The sequence below is a fragment of the Dipodomys ordii genome, unplaced genomic scaffold, assembly GCF_000151885.1.
Source record: "Dipodomys ordii isolate 6190 unplaced genomic scaffold, Dord_2.0 Scaffold28, whole genome shotgun sequence".
NCBI lineage: Eukaryota > Metazoa > Chordata > Mammalia > Rodentia > Heteromyidae > Dipodomys > Dipodomys ordii.
Genome location: NW_012267244.1, coordinates 8,848,749 through 8,869,326, shown reverse-complemented (window position 1 = coordinate 8,869,326; position 20,578 = coordinate 8,848,749). Strand labels below are relative to the sequence as shown.

The following is a 20,578-nucleotide window of genomic DNA, read 5'->3' as shown; positions in this document are numbered from 1 at the left end:
GATGACAGTCAGGTAGAACACTGCTCACCCATACAGCAGTGAGTCACTCCTTTATAGGATAAGTTCTGGGAGCTACAGCGTTAGATGATTTGGTCATTGTGGGAACATCACATGGAGAGGAATTGATATGCTGACATGCAGAATCAACCTACATGGTCCAGGTCCATAGTACTACATGGCCTAGTGAAACAACTAAGAGACACAGGACACATGACCAGATGTGAGTCTGCTCTCTGTGTATAACATAGGTACTGTTTCAGACTCAATTGCCTTTTAAAAATAAGTTAAAAGAAGTAAATGCAAAGGCCAGTTGTGTGTTTTTTATTAAATATTTCATCTTGTACATAATTGTATGTACTATGGTTTTGTATGGCTGCAGTAGATTTGTTTATAGCCCCTTCAGTGCAAAACCATGTGCAGTGCCTTTTACTACAGCATGACATAGGCAATGAGAAATTTTCATCTCCATTGTAATTTCAGAGGATTACAATCATCCATGTGGCCAGTGTTGATCAAAACATCATTATATGGCGCCTAAGTGCAATTATGTATAGTTAGAGAAACACTGTTCACTGAGAAGCTACTAGGCACAAGGAACTGTGGCAGGTAGAATGGTTCCTGGCCTTCAAGAACTTTATTCATCTTAGGCAAAGACAATACAGACCGTGAAAGTTCCTTAAAATGGCATAAGTACATGACAATTAAGTTCAACAACAGATATTTAAAAACAATGCAGCCTAAATGCCAATGAATAAGCAGCCTGGGAGCACTGTGGGAACTCAGAAAGAAAGTGGTCCCCTTGGGGTAGAAGGGGCTGAGACATCAGATTGTAAACCCAATCAGACAGGGAAGATGAGACAGCAAAGTCCAAACTCCAAGGGGAGTAAGGAATGAGAAATGGCAATACTTCTTCCAAAACAAAGTAGTGTGATTTACTACACTAGCACCAAAGTACAAAGAGCCAATCGTTATTTTTTAAATGGTGACAGTCAAAACACTGAAACAGGACACACGATGACCCACTGCAACAATGATACCCACAAGGTAGTATATTGGAAATGAACTTTACAACTTCAGGCATGGGGTGGAGAGGAGTGAGGGAGATAGGGGAAGAGATAGTGGAAGAACAAGGGAGGGGGTAACACTGCTGGACAGGAAATGTAGCTGTAAACCCTCTGTACAGCATCTTTACAATAAAAATAAATTTTTAAAAATCTGCAAAAAATAGTGACAGTCTATGAGTGAGTGATATATGCATGAACTATATGTGATTTTATGAAATTCCCAGTGCAGTCTTGTTCAGTTGGTATTTGTCTCTTTCTCCCAAGACAGAATGTAGGGACTGTCTCGCATCAACTGTTTGTCTTGTTTCACATTCTGTATAGAGTGAGGAGGAGCTAGGGGTGATGTGTGTAACTTCTTTTAGTGGTGATACACTTTCCTGCAAATTCTCCCATAGTAGAGGGCTGCAGGCCATGCTCACAAACAAAAGTCACAACCAAGGGAAGATGAAGTTACTTTTGGGAATGGATCGTGGCTCATGGAAACCACAAGAAAATGTCATATTGGATTGTCAGCCTCACATCATTGACATCGCTTGTTGCTCCTATCAAATACCGAGATAGCCCAATGTGTGTGCTTCCGTGATCTTGGGGTGAATGAACATCATCCACATGAGCCTACTTTGGTCTAAGCAGGTCCAGTCTGAAAATGTGGAAAGTCAGCCTGGGGTAAGAAAGAATAGAACCAAGCACAGATATAACCTGCCCAGGATTTCTAGAAAGAACTCTCAGGCTACCTTAAAATCACACCGGAGCCCCCAACTATGAGTACTGCATGCCCCTGTCACATAAAGCATTTCTATTATAGACTATGCTCCAAAGAGCTTCAGTTTCAAAGACAGGAGAACAAGATCAGTATACTGTAGTGGGTTCTCAAAGGATGCTGCTACAGAGACACAGATGTGTGTGCTGCAAGATGCAAGTGAGATACTCCTTTGTTTCCCACAAACCCCTCTGGCTGCAGGAGTGAAGGCCAACAGTGAAGGCTCTGGATGCTCTGGAGATTTCATCCTGGGAGATGTACTAGGGCTTATATGGCTCCTCCCATAATCTCTGAATGGAAAGTTCAATAAGTTATGATAATGTATAGGCCAAGGAAGAAATTGGAAAATGTGAACGGTTTTACATATGAACCTAAGATTGCTTTTTATGCAAAACTTTCTTCCATGAGATACATTATTTATAAAATAACTATATTTGGAAACTAGATGAAATCACATACTTTGCACTTTGGTGAGTGCAGACCACCTCCTATACACTAACATCTTCCCACTTTTATTTTTTTTAACATTATCAAATAACAAAATGGAGTGTCTTCTGAGCAGAAAGTTCAACCACGAACACTAACACTACTTCTGTAACATCTGAAGCCTGCCATGTTACAGGGGCTTGTAGAAGTCAAAACAATATTCTTCCGGCATAGCTTTCAGAGGTTGACATTAATCAAAATTCCTTGTATTCATAAACTGACATGTTGAAGTTCCTTTGTACAACTTAAGATAATTTTTTAAAAATTAAAAGAACTTACTTTAACATGCAATAAAGATTTCATTAAATCATGAGAAAAAAGTGATTTCATTCCAATTTGGCTCTGAATTTCAGGAAAACACAGAGCTGCCCTTCCCAGATCAAAGATTCAGTGAGACTTTTGTTACAGTTTCACACCCAAGTATATCAGCTTAATAGTGAAACTTGATGTCTGTGTATCTTGGCAAAAGAGAACCATAGAAGGAAGAAGAATTTGTCAATGCACTGAAGCTTGGATCCCGGGTCAACTCTCTAGAAGGGGTACTTAAGAATTTCAGTTGCAGATTTGCTCTGCTTCCTACAATCAAGGTCTCTCTATGATTAGAGCCCCAAACAATATACCATTGTTTAGACATGAGTGCAGTGTTATAATTGTTAGTAAATTGAAATTGAGGCTGAGGCTGAGGTAAGTGAGGACTTGTGTAGCATACAAAAGCTCCTGAATTTGATGTCTAGCACTGCAAAATAAAAGTAAGTTAATATTATTTCCAGAAATTAAATTATGCTTAGGAGACATTTCAAGGCTTAGTGTTTTGAGCCAGGCACCATTCACATAGAAACCTCACAGGTAGGAAGTCCTTGAAGACCAGCTGTTACTGGGCTGTACATGGAGACCATTCCCTCCCTACAATTCTGACACTGCTTCTTATTATTTATCTTTCAAACAGATTTTGACGTGATCACACATAATTAGACAACTGAAAAGAAAGAAACATAAGATCAAGATATTTGGGTCAACTTCAAAAATGAATACACTTCTTATTCACTTAGGAAATGGCGATGTTCTAGCTTAACTTTAGGCTTCTACTGTCTATGAAACATTTAGACAACACTTACTTTATTTTTCTGAGCCAGATAAGACAACCCAATAGATTGTGTGTGTTAGAGCTGCCTGCTGTACACAGGGTCAGGGAGCATTAGTGCAGCTCTTTGACCTGCTCTTGCCTTTTCTTGAAGGACATTGACTGAAACATCCTGAAATCTAGTAGGGAGCATATATGAGGAGATTAGCATTAGGCCATTATACGTCCCTAGGACAACTTCAAGAAAATGTGGTATATATATATATATACACACACACACAATGGAATTCTATGCCTCCATCAGAAAGAATGGCATTGCCCCATTTGTTAGGAAATGGAAAGACTTGGAAAAAAATATATTAAGTGAAGTAAGCCAGGCCCAAAGAAACATAGGTCCCATGGTTTCCCTTATTTGCAATAACTAGTATATGTTTGAGACAAACAGAAACAGTCAGGTAAGTTGATGATAGGCAAAATGTTTTTTTTTCTTTCTTGCAATTGTTTCTAACATATTTATAAGATGATTTCTTTGTTGCTTTGTATGTCCCTCCCCCACGGTATAACCTCTGTTTTCACTGTATTTGATGTTGGTATAATTTGTGGAGGGGAAGGGAAAAAACAAATCGTTTAAATAGGAATACAGGTGGATCCATTGCAACAATGAGATGTACAAGACGTTATGTCCTAAAATGAATTTTACAACTTTGGCGAGGGAGGGCGGGGCGGGGGAGAAGATGGTAAGGGGAAACATAGGAGGAGGCAACAATGCTTGATAAATGTACTCATTACCTTGCTCATGTAATTATAACCCCTCTGTACGGTATTTTCACAATTAAAAAATGTAAGAAAAATGACCAATTTATCTTTATGGTTTAGCAATCCATGCTGTCTTTAGTATTGAAAATTTTTCATAAACATTAACATAGGAGAAAAGCTGTCTGAGTATCTAATTTCCTAGTAACGTTGAAAAACAACTTCTTAGATATGTGCATGGTCTTTGATGCTTTTAGTTGAGACATTTTAGTTTAATAGCGATGTCTAGTAGGGATGTTGGGAACAATAAACCTAAAGCTTGATTTTTTTTTTCCAAAATGAAATCAAGGAACAAAGTAGACCTTAAAAAGATAATTTTTATTTATTTATTTATTTTTGGTCACAGAGCTTGAACTCTGGGCCTGGGCGCTATCCCTCAGTGATTCAGATCAAGGCTAGCGCTCTACCATTTGAGCCACAGTGCCACTTCCAGTTTTCTGAATAGTTTATTGGAGATAAGAGTCTCACAGACTTTCCTGTCCAGGCTGGCTTTGAACCTCAGATCTCAGCCTCCTGAGTAGCTAGGATTACAGGCAGGAGCCACTTAAGCAGGTGCCCAGCTTAAAAACATACTCTTAGACTTGTGTGTATAGCACTCCTTGTGATGGCTCATGCTCATCTTAAGCACAGTTTATCATTCCATGGATGGTTCAGAGTTTGAACTCCAACTGCCCACATGCCTACCTCAAGCTCTTAATATAGCCTGGAGCATGTTGCAGTTCTAGGAGCCTTTGAATTGGGAGGGAAATCCAAATAAGGGAAACCAAATAAAGTGCTGAGAGTGAGCTAGCTGTTCTTTTGTCTTCTACCCTAAGGCCTACATTGTGTCCCTGCCAGGTGACACTGTGGGGAGAATTGGCTGTTCTGATCTCTGTGTATGCTTATTCTGAGCTTAGTAAGTTGTTGATAATTAAATGAACATTTATTAAGATGGATACATGTTTTCTCCACTCTTGGCATTTCTGTGTTCTGTTTTCAATTTATTTCCTTTTCAAATATGTGTTTTAGTAGTTCCTTTGTTATTGATGTGTTCATTGTATGTTTTTATTTTCTTCACTCTTACTTTTGAAAGAGAATTAGACCGTGTCTCCAAATATGTTTATAATCATTGTCCCTTTGTCTCTAGAACCATTGTTTCCTTGGGCTCATTTTTGAAAACTTAGCTGATATTTGTCATTCCTTTGAAGATGAGCTATCTTTTTTCTCTGCTTTTCATATCTTTGTTACTGTTGCATAGTTTTACTGTTACTTTTCTAGGTGTTAGTTTCTTCTCAGTTTGCTTATACTTTGTTATGCCTCTATTCTTCCATCAGTTCTGGATAATTCTCTTGGCTACTTCTTTACAAGTAATGACTTCAGGTGTTTTTTTTTCTATTCTCTATTAGACTTTAATTAGAAGTGTATCTGACCATGGCATTTTTTCCATTATATTTCTGAACTGATATTTTCTGTTTCTTTGTTTCATATTCTAGGTAATTTCTCAAGAAATACCTTCCATTTCATTCAGCTGTATTATATCAAGTGATTTAAAATCATTCTCTTTCTTACTAGTCTCATATTGTTTTGCTTATGATTGTGATTCCAACACTTAGTTTTTAAAAATATCTTATCTAAAGCTAATCTATATTCTTGTTTGGCATTCCAGAATCTTTTTTTTTTTTTTTGGGTCCGGTCGGGCCTGAACTCTGGGCCTGGGCGCTGTCCCTCAGCTCTTCAGCTCAAAGCTAGCGCTCTACCACTTGAGCCACAGCGCCACTTCCGGCTTTTTTCTTTTTGCTTATGTGGTGCTGAGGAATCGAACCCAGGGCCTTGAGCATGCAAGGCAAGTGCTCTACCACTGAGCCACCTTCCCAGCCCGGCATTCCAGAATCTTTAAATCATTGGGGGTCTAAGTCTGTGGCTATTCCTTTGATTGGCTCTCCTTTATTATACCTTTTCACTTGGTAATCTCTAAGAGAATGCTTGCAATCCAATATTAATCTGCAAGAACCCAGGGCTTAAACTGAATATAATTTTGTTAGAAAGACTTTGAGCCCTTTCAAGAGTTCTAACTCAGTGGGTGAATCACAACACAAGTCTCTTACTTCATTGTTAGCATCTTGACCTGAGTACTTGAAGAACATCCGGAGAAATGTAGACATTTCTGAATTCTAACCCTGTTCACAGTTTGGAAAGGAATGTGAAGAACACAAAAAAGAAAAGAAGAAATAGAAAAACAAGACAACCCCAAAAAGGGCTGTGGCTCTTTACTTGCCTGATGATCTCTGTACAACGATCCGGGGCCACCTGACACTTCCTGACAGTTCCTTTGCTTTCCAGACACTGACCCAAGAAGCATGGCCAGCATCTTCTCCAAGTTGCTAACTGGCCGCAATGCATCTCTCCTACTTACTACACTGGGCACCAGTGCCCTGACCACTGGTTACCTGATGAACAGGCAGAAGGTGTGCGCTGAGGCGAGGGAACAGCATAGGCTATTTCCTGCAAGGTAAGTTTTCAAAGCTTTAAATAATTCCGAGTGCCTACCAGACCTATGCCTTTCCCTACTGGAAACTGTCAGCAAGGACACTGCTCCTTGTCTTTCAGGAGTACTAAGGCAAACTTTTGAGACTCATTAAGCCCAGTGAGCCATGGCAAAAACAAGGAACTGTAGCATCATTATTTCTGCCCAGAGCTTGCAGTCCACTTGAATAATAATAACCATGATAGCTAACATATATTCAACACTTACTTTTTGAGAATATCTGCTAATATGTACATTAAGCACTTCCTTTCCCTAAGTAGAGTATTTTTTCACCTTAGCTACCTTTTGTGATGAAATGAGGTCTTAAAAATTAACTGGTTAGCTGGTTTTGCTACTTTTTGTAAAAAAAATAACGTATAATTGAGTAAAAAGTATCAAGCAGTTAATAATAATTATGGCTGGGTGCCAGTGCCTTATACTTTTATTCCTAGGTATTCAGGAGGCTGAGATCTGAGGATTGCTGTTTAAAACCAGCTCAGGCAGGAAAGTCTGCGAAATTTTTATTTCCAATTAACAATCAAAAAACTGGAAGTGGAACTGTAGCTCAAGTGGTAAAACATTAGCCCTGAACAAAAAATGTAGGGACAGTGCCCAGGCCCTGAGTTCAAGCCCCAGGACCAAAGCACACACACACATGCATGTATACACACATGCACATGTATGTGAGCAAACACACACACACATTAAGCAGCAGCCAAGTTCATACAGCTGCTACAGCCAAGGGCAAATCTAAGATCCTTGGTCCCATACCCATCCCATGCCTCACTCACTGCCACATTGCATTCTGGAATATGAAATGCCATAGGAGTAATTTTAAGCCTAAGCTTTATAAAACATTGCAGATGGGAAAGGAGAAATAGAATGAATAGCTACATTTTTTTCAGCACTTGGAATTTGGCTGTAGGTGACACAGCCCACACTGAATAGTCTGAGTGACTTCTTAGGATTCCATGAAGGTAGGAGTGACTAGATAGACTGGGAAACCCACTGCGGTGTCTCTTGGAGACATTTTCTGTCTTGTGTGAATCAGCACCTCTGAGGAAATCACTGGCAACCAGCATGTACTCAAGAACTAAGATTACCTGTGTTCGAGCAGGTAATAGTGGTCTTCAATCTCCTACCCTCCGACCAATACATATCACAGGATACAACAGCACCTATCTGATGTCTTTCAATATATATTTACTGAATGTCTCTTATAGCTAGCCTTATAGACAGGACAGGTACATAACTGAGGCTGGTTCCATCTGCAGAGTCTCTAGTCTTTCCGCCTCAGACCTAAGGGACCATACTGGGGCTATGGCTGAATTTTACTAAAATATATTAATGGACAAAAGAGAAGCCTGCATATGATTTATGACTCCTGATATTCTCCTTTCACTCCCTCTTCACCTGAGTCTGTAGTGGGCATCTTGAGGTCTCTATTAGATAGGGCCTTTTCTCTGCTTACTGTTATTTTTAAAATTTGTGTTTGTTGAGTAAAAACCAGCTCTAGACAACAACAGTCTTTGTGTTCAGTGACCCCCAAGAGAGCCTAGTAGAAAAATAGTCCTCTGAGTAGTCCTCTCCTTGAGGGAGTTGCGGAGGTGGCGGGCGAGGCGGGAAGGGAAGCGTTCTCCTTGGAGGCTGCTTGCTGGAAACCTCTTTCCTCCCACAGTGCAGACTATCCTGACCTGCGCAAGCACAACAACTGTATGGCTGAGTGCCTCACCCCCACCATCTATGCCAAGCTCCGCAACAAGGTGACACCCAACGGCTACACCCTAGACCAGTGTATCCAGACTGGAGTGGATAACCCTGGCCACCCCTTCATAAAGACTGTAGGCATGGTGGCTGGAGATGAAGAGTCCTATGAGGTAAGAGCTTTGGCTGCTGATTTCAGACTGGAGGATGTCCCAGCTAGGACTGAAGTATGCCATCCCAGAGGTCTCCTCTTCTCTATGGGGCCAGCTTTCTGCCCCCTCAGGCATAGCTTCCATAAAAGGAGACTAGCTTCCATAAAGGGAGACTAGCTCCCAGAGAACCCTCTGCATTGCTTCCTGGCACAATAAGCTCTGCAGCTTCCCAGAGACAATGCTTCCTTTGCTGCAGCAAATGGTCCTCTTGGAGAAGTGGAAGCATGACAGAGCTCGTCAAGAGGATGAGTTGGTACAGAAAAGTAAAATAAGAGTCAAATAAAGTTTATTCACTAGTATGACAATAGGATTTGTCATGTTGTGGCTGAGATGGGCAGGATCAGGTTGTGAGTTTCTGTAGTCTGGAAATGATCTTTCCTACTACTGTAGTCCAGACTCCTGAGCTCACTAAATCTCTTGGACAAATCCCATGATTATAGTATCTTCATCCTTGATGCAGAAGCCTGAGATGGTCTGTTATTAACAGCAATCAGCCTCATGCCCGACTCTCCACATGGCAGTTTCCTCATTATGGTGCAGGCCCACAGCCTGTGGCTCCCTCTTTGCTTTCTTCTACCACAGGGAGCTGGAGGCAGGTCCTCAGGAAAGCATCCAGTTTTTCCCCCAAGCGAAAAGAGGGGTGATCTTGAATAAATAAAACCAGTGGCTCACTGACTATTGTAATACACAGCTCTGGACATCTCTACCCCCAAACTAGAACTGTTTCCTTGGAATGAAAGCCCTTTCCCACAGCCCACATTCCACAGCCCTCAGTTTCCCCAAACTGCAGGTTATTCTGATTCTCTGCATTGTTTTACGTAAATACTATCCCTGAAGTTGTATTTTGTCTGTTTTGTTTTGTCAACTAGATTTTGTACAGAACTGATGGGCTGGAGAAATTCCTCACAGGAGAGCCTCCTGCTTGGTCCTGCCTGCTTCCATGTGCTTCTTATATAGCCTCGTTTCCCCGTGTATTTAGTATGTTACTGTAGTTCAACCTTAGAACCTGGGTTTCTTACAGCACAAAACCTAGCATCCTAGCCCCTAACCTGCAAGCATTTTTTATTCCACAGAGCAGATTATTCAGTGGCAGTGGCTTTGGAAGATTCCCTAGGGAAGAGGTTTAAAAGAGTTCAGCAGCCCTGCTTTCTCTCAGGCAGCCAGATGCTCCACCCCACAAGGTTTTCTGTGGTATGGGGTGTTCTTTTTATTACTAGCCACCAGCCTCCTCTCATGCTCATTTCCCCCATAGTAATATAAAGAATTTCAGCAGAGAAATCAAGTCTGGCCGTGAAGATAAAAAAGGGCAAGGGAAAGGAAAGGCCTTGCACTAGTAGATGAGCCATTTAAAGTGGAAACAGAAGCATCTTCCTTCTTGCAGGTGTTTGCTGACCTTTTTGACCCTGTCATAAAACTGAGGCACAATGGCTATGACCCTAGGGTGATGAGGCACCCAACAGACCTGGATGCATCCAAGGTAGGTTCCAGCCTCTGTCTTTCCTTCCTTGAAGCTGGCAATCCAGAATATGGGCTCTGGAGGGAGGGTAAGAGCTGCTTCTCTGGTTAGATGTTTCTTGAAGGCTCTGGGACTACCCAGAACTTATTAAAATAGAACATATTCCTTGGAGAGCCAAAGGAAAAGTGTAAGAAGTTTCCACCTTCCTTAAAAATGCCTCTAGGTGAGGGTTGGTCCCTGGGAACTTCAACCCTTTCCTAAAGCAATTCTTTTCAACCCAAGCACCTATTGGGGTCACGGATTCCAGACTCCACTCTGTGAAACAGCTGCTCTTTTTTTATCTGAAGACTAGGTTCTAGAGTTCCAGCTGTGTCCAACAGTTGGTTTTGTAGTTATACACAGCCTCCGGGAAGCTCCAGGACAGTGGACGGGAACTTACTAGAGTTGGGACCTGGAGCTGGGCAGTAACCCTCCACTCTGCTCTGCTCTGCTTTATAGATCACCCATGGGCAATTTGATGAGCGCTATGTGCTATCCTCTCGGGTGCGTACTGGCCGCAGCATCCGCGGGCTGAGCCTGCCACCCGCCTGCTCCCGGGCTGAACGAAGGGAGGTGGAGAATGTGGCGATCACGGCCCTGGAGGGTCTGAAGGGGGATCTAGCTGGTCGCTACTACAGGCTGTCGGATATGACGGAGCATGACCAGCAGCGGCTCATCGATGTGAGTGGCCTGCTTGGGGAGTGGATAGACAGAAAGCCCTGACCGTGTAGGGCAGTCCTGTCCTCTCAGGGAGACCTGGCCCTGGTCCGAGACTCTCAACTGGTTTGGCCCAGACTAAGACTAGCCTGGGATTTCTACCACCTCAGTATATGGAAGATGGCGAGGTTCTTGCAATGTGAAGTTGCTGGGGGGGGGAGGGGAGGTGTTGGAGGGTGGAGGTGAATGGAGGAGCCTCTTGCTTATTGGTAAATGCGAATTATCCTGACTGTACTCAAAGGATGATCACCATTACATTCCCAAAGAAAAGTCTAGGAGGCTGGGAAAATCTAGGGAGGAAATCACAGCACGCAGGGTCTCCCCTACATGTGGTGCCAGCCTCCAGAGCCCCGTGTTGTTCATACCGCTTCTAGTAACCTCCAAGCTTCTCTGCTGCACTGGGTAGACAAAAGTCCTGTCCCTTAGTTTTCCCCTGTGCACAGCTAAAATGAGTACTTAGAAAAAGCAACTCAATTTCCAAAGAAAACAGAAATGCTATCCATTCAAATTCCAGAAAGTATGCCTTGCTTCTGAACAAGACAAGCCAGCCATCTGGTTGCAGCTTTACCCTCCTGGTCTCCATGGCCATTGGCCAACTGTCTGGCTGTCTGTTTCAGAACAACTAATAGTGAATCTGATTGCTGTTCACAGGGTTGAGCTTTGTCTTGGGAAATGACAGTCTAAAATCCTCTTGACTCAAGTTTCTAACTTCTCTCACTTTCTACAGGCCCTAGAAGGATTTTCCTCCCCATGTCCACTACCTCTAATTAGTCATGTTTGAATATATGGTATTAAAGAGATATGCTATTATATACCCAGGAAAAGAAGGATAAAGGAGCTCCCCTTGGGCTCACTGGACACTGATGAAAGTGAACTATACAACTTGTGGGTGGAGATGGGAGAGAGGGACTGGGAGAGAGTGAGGGAGCAGAAGACACTCCATGAAAGGAAATGTACTCATTGCCTTACTCATTGTAATCCCTCTGTACATAATTTTTATAATAATAAAGTCAATTAATAAAAAGAATGATAGAAACAGATTGTCAGCTATGTCATCTAGTACTGACTTTTCAGGATAGCACCCCTCATGCTTGTTTACTCTGACATTATATAACATTCATTCTAGTGGTAAATCAATACTCAGTAGTGATTTAAGAATTAAGAGATTCCATCCAAGCTGGGCATGGTAACATGCTTGTAATCTCAACTCTTGAGGGGCTGAGGCAAGAGGATACCACATTTCAGGCTATCTCTGATACATTAAAAAATCCATTTGAAGGAAGCCAGTAGTTTTTAACCTTAGCTACACACCAGAATCACTTCATGAGCTCTCCCTTGCCTAGGCCATGCCCAATAATAATGAATTCAGATATCTGTAGAACAAGGGCAATTAAAACAGAATCACTAGAGGACAGTAACTAGGCACTAGCATTTTTTAAAGCTGCCAGTGAGTTCTTATGAGCAGCCAAGCTGTGAACATCTAAGAGGCCTTAGCCGTTATTAGTGAATAGAAACTTGGGTCACCTAGCACTTGAAGTTAAGCCTGATCTCATCAGTTTCTTCTCTTGCTTTGTCCCTTTTGGCCTACAGGACCACTTTCTGTTTGATAAGCCAGTCTCCCCTTTACTAACATGTGCGGGGATGGCCCGTGACTGGCCAGATGCCCGGGGAATCTGGTATGGACACAGCATTTTCGTACTTGCCGTGTATGCAGAGGATCTCCTCAGATCACCTGCTTGTCCTAACCTGAAGTTGCTGTGAACTGCAGTTGACAGCATGCCCGTCTTGAGCTAAATGGGGGAGACAAGACTACTTGTGAATGTTGTATATGAGTGTGTGTGTGTGTGTGTGTATGAGTGTGTGTATGAATCTGTGTGTTTGAGTGTGAGTATGTATATGTGTATGTGTGTGAGTGAGTGATATATACACACTGAAGTACTATGATAATTAGAATTGTGAGCTGGCTTGCATGAATCTTGCACGGTGACAAAAAGACTACCACTAAAAGAAAAAGATTTGCTTCCTTATTACTTGACCTCACAGAGAGTTTGTCTCATGACATTAAAAGAGAAAAGATGAATAATGAATACTGATAACTTAAGAAAAACCCTAAAAGGAGGAATTGACAAGTGTGCATATATTTTGTTATGGCAATAGTCCTCAGCCCACGTTGAAGATTATTCTAACTCTATTCAAAGGATATAGTAAAAGTATTCATGAGCAGGTTCTCAGAGGATGGAGGCCCGAGGTGTACACAGCAAACCGAGGAGTACTCTTTTAGGCATGAACTCTTTCAGGCTGCAGATAAGCCCACCTGATTTTATTACAACACAATAAGGTTTTGATGGAATCTGTTAGGAGACAAAATATTCTTTGTTAGTGTCATAGCTAAATATTATCATAGTTCAGCTATTTATTTTCATCCTAAGGAGCTAAGGAGATTATATTCATTGTGGACAAAACAACATGATATCTTTGAGAACTAGAGTTTCCCTTATTCTTCATTCTATCAAGGTAGCATTATTTTGTAGTACTTGTTCAGGCACAATTAAGAGAGAAGGGTCATCTAGGAAATGAGAAAGGTGAAATGAAGCACTCATGCTACAGAGGTAATAGGAATTTTTATGTGCTGAGACAAATGCAATTAACACTCAATACCATACTACTCTCTTCATTAGGCATAATTTTGACAAGACATTTCTCATCTGGATAAATGAGGAAGACCACACCAGAGTAATCTCAATGGAAAAAGGAGGCAATATGAAACGAGTGTTTGAGCGATTCTGTCGTGGACTAAAAGAAGTAAGATTCAAACAAAGATTTCTGAATTCTCATTGCAATAAACTCCATCTATTTTTCATTGTCAAAAAGACATTACAAGTTGTACCCTAGCTGAGACCTAAGGATCATGGTTCAAAGCTAGCCTGAGCAGGAAAGTCCATGAACTCTTCTCTGCAATTAACCACCAGAAAACCAGAAGTGGTGCTGTGGCTCAAAGTGATAGAGTGCTAGCCTGGAGCCAAAGAGTTCAGGAACAGTGGCCAGGCCCTGAGTGCAAGCCCCATGACCACCACCACCAACAACAACAACAAAATATTACAGTAACTTCTAAGATATAATGAAGTTTTTCTGTAAATCAAAGTGTATTTTTTAGAGTGGGACTTCCAGGTCTATGCTTCAGAAAATCATTGACTTTCTCCTTATTACTAATATGCTTCTCTCAAAAGCTCACCATAGTTTGTGGAGTCTGTGGCTCATTAGTTACTTTTCCCTTTTCTTAATATTGGCTATTCTGAGCAGGATATAACTTGGCCACAGACTTGGCTTCTGGGAATTCCCAGCTTTTTTATTGTCTTACTTTGAAAAATAACATCAACTGACATTTGTTGATGTCTAGTAGATAATCTTCAATGCTTTTTGTGGTTTATCTGATTTAATTAGACCATTTTAACATTGTAATAGATGTATCATTTTATATTAAGTAAGTACTGGGAATCTATTTCATTTTTATTGGTGACAAGTGTGCTACATATGTCTTCCTCTCTCTCTGGTGTTTGGGATGAGCTGAGCAAACTCTCACTCGTTTGGTTTTGGTCTACTTGTAGGTAGAACGGTTAATCCAAGAGCGAGGTTGGGAGTTCATGTGGAATGAGCGTCTAGGATACATTCTGACCTGCCCTTCAAACCTTGGAACTGGATTACGAGCTGGTGTCCACGTTAGGATCCCAAAACTCAGCAAGGTAACGTTATGTAACAAGAAGGCTTGTTGGGTTCCAACAGGACTGGCTCAAATGTAACTGCTTTGTGGAGGGAAAAAGATATCACTGCCCAACCCTTACTTCCAACACCTACAATAGGAAATTAGCAAGAAAAGGTTAAGTTTGCCTCAAAAGACATTTAGTTATATTAGTTATGATAAAAAGCTTAAGACTTGTAAGCAAATGCTTTTGGTTTCAAGAACCAGGCCTTTGAGTTCTCCATCATGTGATAAATCAAGATAGACAAGTTTTTGCTCTACTCTGCCCTGTTCCCTGAAGCTCCTTCCATTTCTGTTCTCTCTTTTTATGCAAACAGTTAAAGTTGAGTACGCTGAGAATTGCTTTGAAGGGTTTGGTCAAATACCAATTGCTACATCCTACCTGTAGAATTTGCATATCTTGCAAGTTTCCAGATGATGCTGTAGCTGCTAGTCAGGGGACCATGCTTGGAGGGCTACTTAGGGCATTGTGTTTATTTGCATAATCACAGTAAGGCCACATGTTCCAGCTTATGAAAAAGGGAGAGAGAAAGTGTACAGGTATAATCCTGTAAAAATCTAAGGTTAAGGCCTAAACCAGGTACACATCACTTCGTTCAAGCAAGATCTTAGCTGGCAAGATCTAGCACTAATGCTGGACAAAGATTCAAGTTAGAAACTAGTAGCTTCTGCCACATCGTATAAAGCAAATCAAATACGTTAAAAACCATTTCAGACAATGTGCTGCCTGCTGAAAAAAATATGAATTTTTATTGAAATTCTAATCTTAAAAAGATTATTTCAACTAAATTAACCTTTATAATTTAACAGTGACAACTGTTATACAGATGAGTAAAAGTATACCAAAGTTTGCATTGAGATGTAAAAACCAAAAAGATTGCAGAAGCTAAGAATAGAAAATTGTAGTCAGATTACCCAAGTTAAATTACAATTCTGCTACCTTCTAGCTGAGTGGCTTTGGATAAGAAAATTCTGAGCCTCTGGTCGCTCCGTTGTGAAATGAGATCGGTGGTTTTAGTGTGTCCTCTAAAAATTTTAATGTATTGGAAAGTCCATCTCTGGTTTTGTATGTTTATGGTATTTGTAGTTGGGCCTCTGGAAGTTAATTAGGATTAGATGAGGTACCAGGCTCCATAGTGGCTGTACAGGAAGGAGAAAGGCCTACACTAGCATGCACATTCTGTCTCACCATGTGATACCCTCTGCCATATTATGATGCAACAAGAAGGCCCTGTCCAGATGCCGAGCAGTTGCCGGCATCATGCTCTTGGACTTCCCAGCCTCCAGAACCGTGAGCCAAATATACTTTTCTTTTTCTACAAGTTTACCTTGTCCTTGGTATTTTATTATAGAAACAGAAAATTAAGTCAAGGGTGAAAGCAGTTTATTAAGTTGCCATAAAGCTTAAAATTTTAAGCACAGTCACCTGCTACAAAGTAAATGAATGCTTTATACATGTTAATTTACATTATTACTCATAACATGTTGTTTCTCAGTGATTTGCCAATAGTAGTAAATGAACTTTGCTCTTCTGCTAGGATCCACGCTTTTCTAAGATCCTGGAGAACCTGAGGCTCCAGAAGCGTGGCACGGGTGGTGTGGACACGGCAGCAGTGGCGGATGTATATGACATTTCTAACATAGATCGGATCGGTAGATCAGAGGTAACAGCTCTCTCACTTTCCTAACACGGGGTAATAAAAGCAGCCTAAGAGAAAGAAGAACAGAGAAGTAACCTCAACAGCCTCACTCTATTCACAACCATCTAGTTTTCCTGTTTCCCATTGAGTTCTGAGTCATGCTAGCTATTCATTTCTCAGTATTACTCTTCCATGGTAAATGATGTATAAAGGTAAACACAATGCCTTTGGAGAATTCACAGGCAAGAAAAGGGATTCACAGTTAGACTGTTGCCATTGACTGACCCCACGAGCTATTCCAGCAATCTTTATCAGTAGGAGTGCTATTATGCTAAAGGACAGCAGCATTTTTATCTGTATGGAGTCACAGAACATGTGTGCTAACCTTCTAAAGGTAGGAAATGTGAAATTTTCACTGACTTTCTCTTAAATCCTTGATGGTTTCTAAAGTTTTGAGTGTTAAGATGAAAAATAAAGTTTATACTAGTTATATATAAGATTTTACTTATAGAACAGTGCTGAGGGGATCTGTGAATACATAGGATGAATATAATTCAATGATATGTGTAGAATTTGAGTGAAGAATGAGATGAGGCATAAAGAACTCATTTAAGGAATAATCAAGTGAATGCTAAGCAAATTCATTAAATTATCCCAGTAAATAATATGGGGGTTCTGGTCAGAAGACTACAAATGGAGAGAACCACTGTAAAATGATATTATCTCTATTTACATGGTCATCAAACTGCAACTTGTAGCTTAATTTTAAGTTGCTAAATGATCATTATAAAAACTAGAAGCATACCAAGTGTTTTAAAAGAAACACTAGTTAATCCAACAACTTCAATGATCATTATGAACATTACTTTAAACTACCTCCTTTTCCCTTTCATTTTTGGCAGTGCTAGGGTTTGAACTCAGTGCTAGGCTAGTACCATACCACGTTAGCCATGCATTTAACTCTGTGGAATCCAGTAAACTTTTCTGTACTTGTTGGCATCAAAATGTGATTCTGCAGATCTCAGCCTCCTGAGGAGCTAGAATTACAGACATGAGCCACTGCCTGGCTTTAAACTGCCATCTATCTTTGAAATATTTTTTTTTGATTGTGGGGCTTGAACTCTGGGCCTGGGTGCTGTCCCTCAGCTCTTCAACTCAAGGCTGGTGCTCTGCCACTTGAGTCACAACACCACTTCCAGTTTTCTGGTGGCTTATTGAAGGTAAGAGTCTCACAGACTTTCCTTGCCCAGAACAGCTTTGAACCTTGATCCTCAGATCTCAGCCTCCTTTGTAACTAGGATTACAGGCGTGAGCCACCAGTGCCCAGCTGAAATTATTATTCAGAAAACTTTTTATAAATTCATTATAGCACATGTTTGGGATGATAATATTTTCTCTAAAAATATTCCCCAGAATATTTAGTGTCCTTCAAAAGCATGATTTTTGGACTAAGGAAGTAGCTCAGTGGTAGAACGCTTAACTACACCAAAACAAACAGAGACCTTTACCAAAAAGAATGATTTTTGATGACAGTCCTAGTTAACCTTTTCCTGATTGATATTTTGTTTGGTCATCTCTATACATTTCTAATCAGAACTTTGAATATTTAGTTGGGATGCATTTTTAGAAAAGAGGTATTGGTTTATAAATCAGAGGTCTCTAATTACGGCCAAGTTGCCTATAAAAAGATTTATACCAAGATAGAGTTCCCTTTGCCATGAATGGGAAACCCATCTCACCACACCCTGACCACCACAGGAGGGATAAATTGGATAAGCCAAAGTCTTATTAGTAACGGCCTACTGTTCAATCTAACCTTCTCTCAGGGCCTCAGTTTCTTACACATCGAAAGAGATAGAGATGAAACTAGACTCTGTAATGCCCAAAGTTTTTCTAATTCAAACCACTCAATGATCCCTTCCATCCTTGCTGCTCATTCTTAAATTATAGCATATATATTTATGTTACCGGGCATCAACTTGTTGCTTTACTATTTCAGTTTAGATTTCCTCAGCAGCAGTAAAACTAAGTTGTTCAGGAGGTGAATACCCTGGGGGGCAGGCGGGGAGGAAGGGAGAATTCATGGGTATATATGCTTTACTTTAAGAAAAGCAAATATGGGCTGGGAAGGTGGCTCAGTGGTAGAGTGCTTGCCTTGCATGCTTGAGGCCCTGGGTTCGATTCCTCAGCACCACATAAGTAAAAAGAAAAAAGCCAGAAGTGGTGCTGTGGCTCAAGTGGTAGAGCACTAGCCTTGAGCTGAAGAGCTGAGGGCAGCGCCCAGGCCCAGAGTTCAGGCCCCACGACCAGACCAAAAAGAAAAAGAAAAGCAAATATTTGGAAATCAAAGTTATAATTTTTAAGGGCAGTACTTTTCTAGCATACCTTAATGTAATTTGTTTAAGTATACTTTAAGTAATAAATTTGCCTAGCCCAGTAGAAACATGGCTTAGTTGCAAAACATTTGATTTTAAGCAATTTTTCAAGAGGACACACAGTTTGTAAATGGTACCTCAACTAGTATAGCCAGTGCTCAGATAGCTTAGCAGCAAGTCAGAATTAAGATCTAAAGAACAACAAGAAGGTTGTCATTGTATTGTCTGATACTTTAGAGACTGATGAGAAACAAACAATAGCTTACATATACATGTATATATGCACATATATGTATATGTGTATGTACATATATTCTCATATACGAAGTAGTAACCCATCTTCATTGAAGAAAACCTGAGAGACTCTCTTATGAAGCCTCTTTTCTATCTCTGACCGCAATCTTCAGACCACTCTTCTCCCATAATTCTTTAGGTAAATAGAAGGAAAAAAAATTGTCACAAAGTCCAGATGAGTGGCAGGTTCTCATTTATCACAGAAATGCTTCTATGTATCAGTGCTTTGCAGTTGTTTTCTGTCAAAATTAATCATTCCTCTTTCTCATTGTCAAGGTTGAACTTGTTCAGATAGTCATCGATGGAGTCAACTACTTGGTGGATTGTGAAAAGAAGCTGGAGAGAGGTCAAGACATTAAAGTACCACCACCTCTGCCTCAGTTTAGCAAGAAGTGAAATTTCCCTTTCCTAATTTACAAATAATCTGTCTGCTGGTATGACAGATATAAAGAAGTCTCTACTCTGAGAGTTTTTGTAGACTTGAAAAAAATGTAAAATTGTAGGTCCTTCCTAACTTTACAATAAAACTCTCCTTAATATCTTTGGTTTATTTCACTGGCTTTTAGATTCTACCAAGAGGAACAATCATAAGGAGCATGAGGCAAAAATACTTTAAGGTAATGATAAATCAATATTTTGAAGACCACTTAGATATACATCAAGACAAACTTTTAGCTATCTAGATGTTAAATATTGCCAGCCTTTTAATAAATCCCTATGGGACACCATTGGAAAATTAGGAACTAAACAATCATCAGTTTTCTGGAAAACAGAGCAAGAGGAGACAATGTCTCTTGCAGATGTAGAAATGAACAAAGATGACACACATGACAGAGGCATGCTGTAGCAAGAGAATCAGCCATCACTAGTTGCATTAGGCAGAGATTCACAGGCAGGCAAAGGCGTGGGGAAACTTTAAGGGTTAAAAAGAAAGTGACACCCAAGTTAAGCTCTGATTGGGTTACAGGCACAGGAGGCTGGAGTAGTGATAATTAGAAACAAGAAGAACATCTAGGGGATCCAGCAGTCCCTGATCATTCTGGGGCAATGACCTTTGTGGGCTATTACAGCCTGTCGTTTGACTTCCAGGATTGCTTGCTTTAGAAATTGTGGGAAAGAGCTCTGTTGTCACCTATGGTCTTAGCCATTGTCCATTTGTGTACTAGTCTCTCAAAAACAATTGAAAATTATATGTTAAAATACTGAATTGTTTTTAGTATAACTGGAGAGACAAATTCTTCCTTCAGCTTCTTGATCCTTACCTTGCCTCTTGTGATTCTTTTCCATACATCCTGTGATGTCTGTAATTGTAAGGGTTGTGAAAGAAGATGGGGGAGTGACCAATCATGTGACAAATTATAAAACTGCACTACATACAAAAAACAAATATTAGCTTGAACTTCAGAAGTAAGATCAAGTTCTGAATTCTATGGTAAGAGAGCACTGTCAGAGTTACAGTTAAAATAAACTAAAGTTAAAATAAAACAAAATAAAATAAAGCAGCCCTTGACTTCCCTCCTGCCACCTTGAGATAAGTGAAATATAAAAATAACACAAGTGTTCTGGTACTAATAGACACAATTGTAAGTTTGGAGTGACAAATTGGTATGTGGCAGAAATTCAGAAAAAAACGAAGCAACATAATTGAGGACAGCATGATAGGTACTGTGAATGGGA

General features: G+C 40.4%; 1 protein-coding gene across 1 annotated transcript in view; it reads left to right on the top strand.

Moving 5' to 3' along the window:
• Ckmt2 (creatine kinase, mitochondrial 2 (sarcomeric)) overlaps nt 1-19,442 on the top strand; it is a 28,731-nt gene extending 9,289 nt beyond the window's left edge. Inside the window, exons 2-10 of the mRNA XM_013015840.1 lie at nt 6,524-6,692; nt 8,386-8,584; nt 10,005-10,100; nt 10,578-10,799; nt 12,426-12,511; nt 13,514-13,637; nt 14,441-14,575; nt 16,131-16,256; nt 19,178-19,442. Of these exons, the coding sequence (XP_012871294.1) occupies nt 6,541-6,692; nt 8,386-8,584; nt 10,005-10,100; nt 10,578-10,799; nt 12,426-12,511; nt 13,514-13,637; nt 14,441-14,575; nt 16,131-16,256; nt 19,178-19,297 (1,260 nt within the window). The 5' untranslated portion in view covers nt 6,524-6,540 and the 3' untranslated portion in view covers nt 19,298-19,442. The remainder of the gene's footprint in view (nt 1-6,523; nt 6,693-8,385; nt 8,585-10,004; nt 10,101-10,577; nt 10,800-12,425; nt 12,512-13,513; nt 13,638-14,440; nt 14,576-16,130; nt 16,257-19,177) is intronic.
• The last annotated feature ends 1,136 nt before the right edge of the window (nt 19,443-20,578 follow it).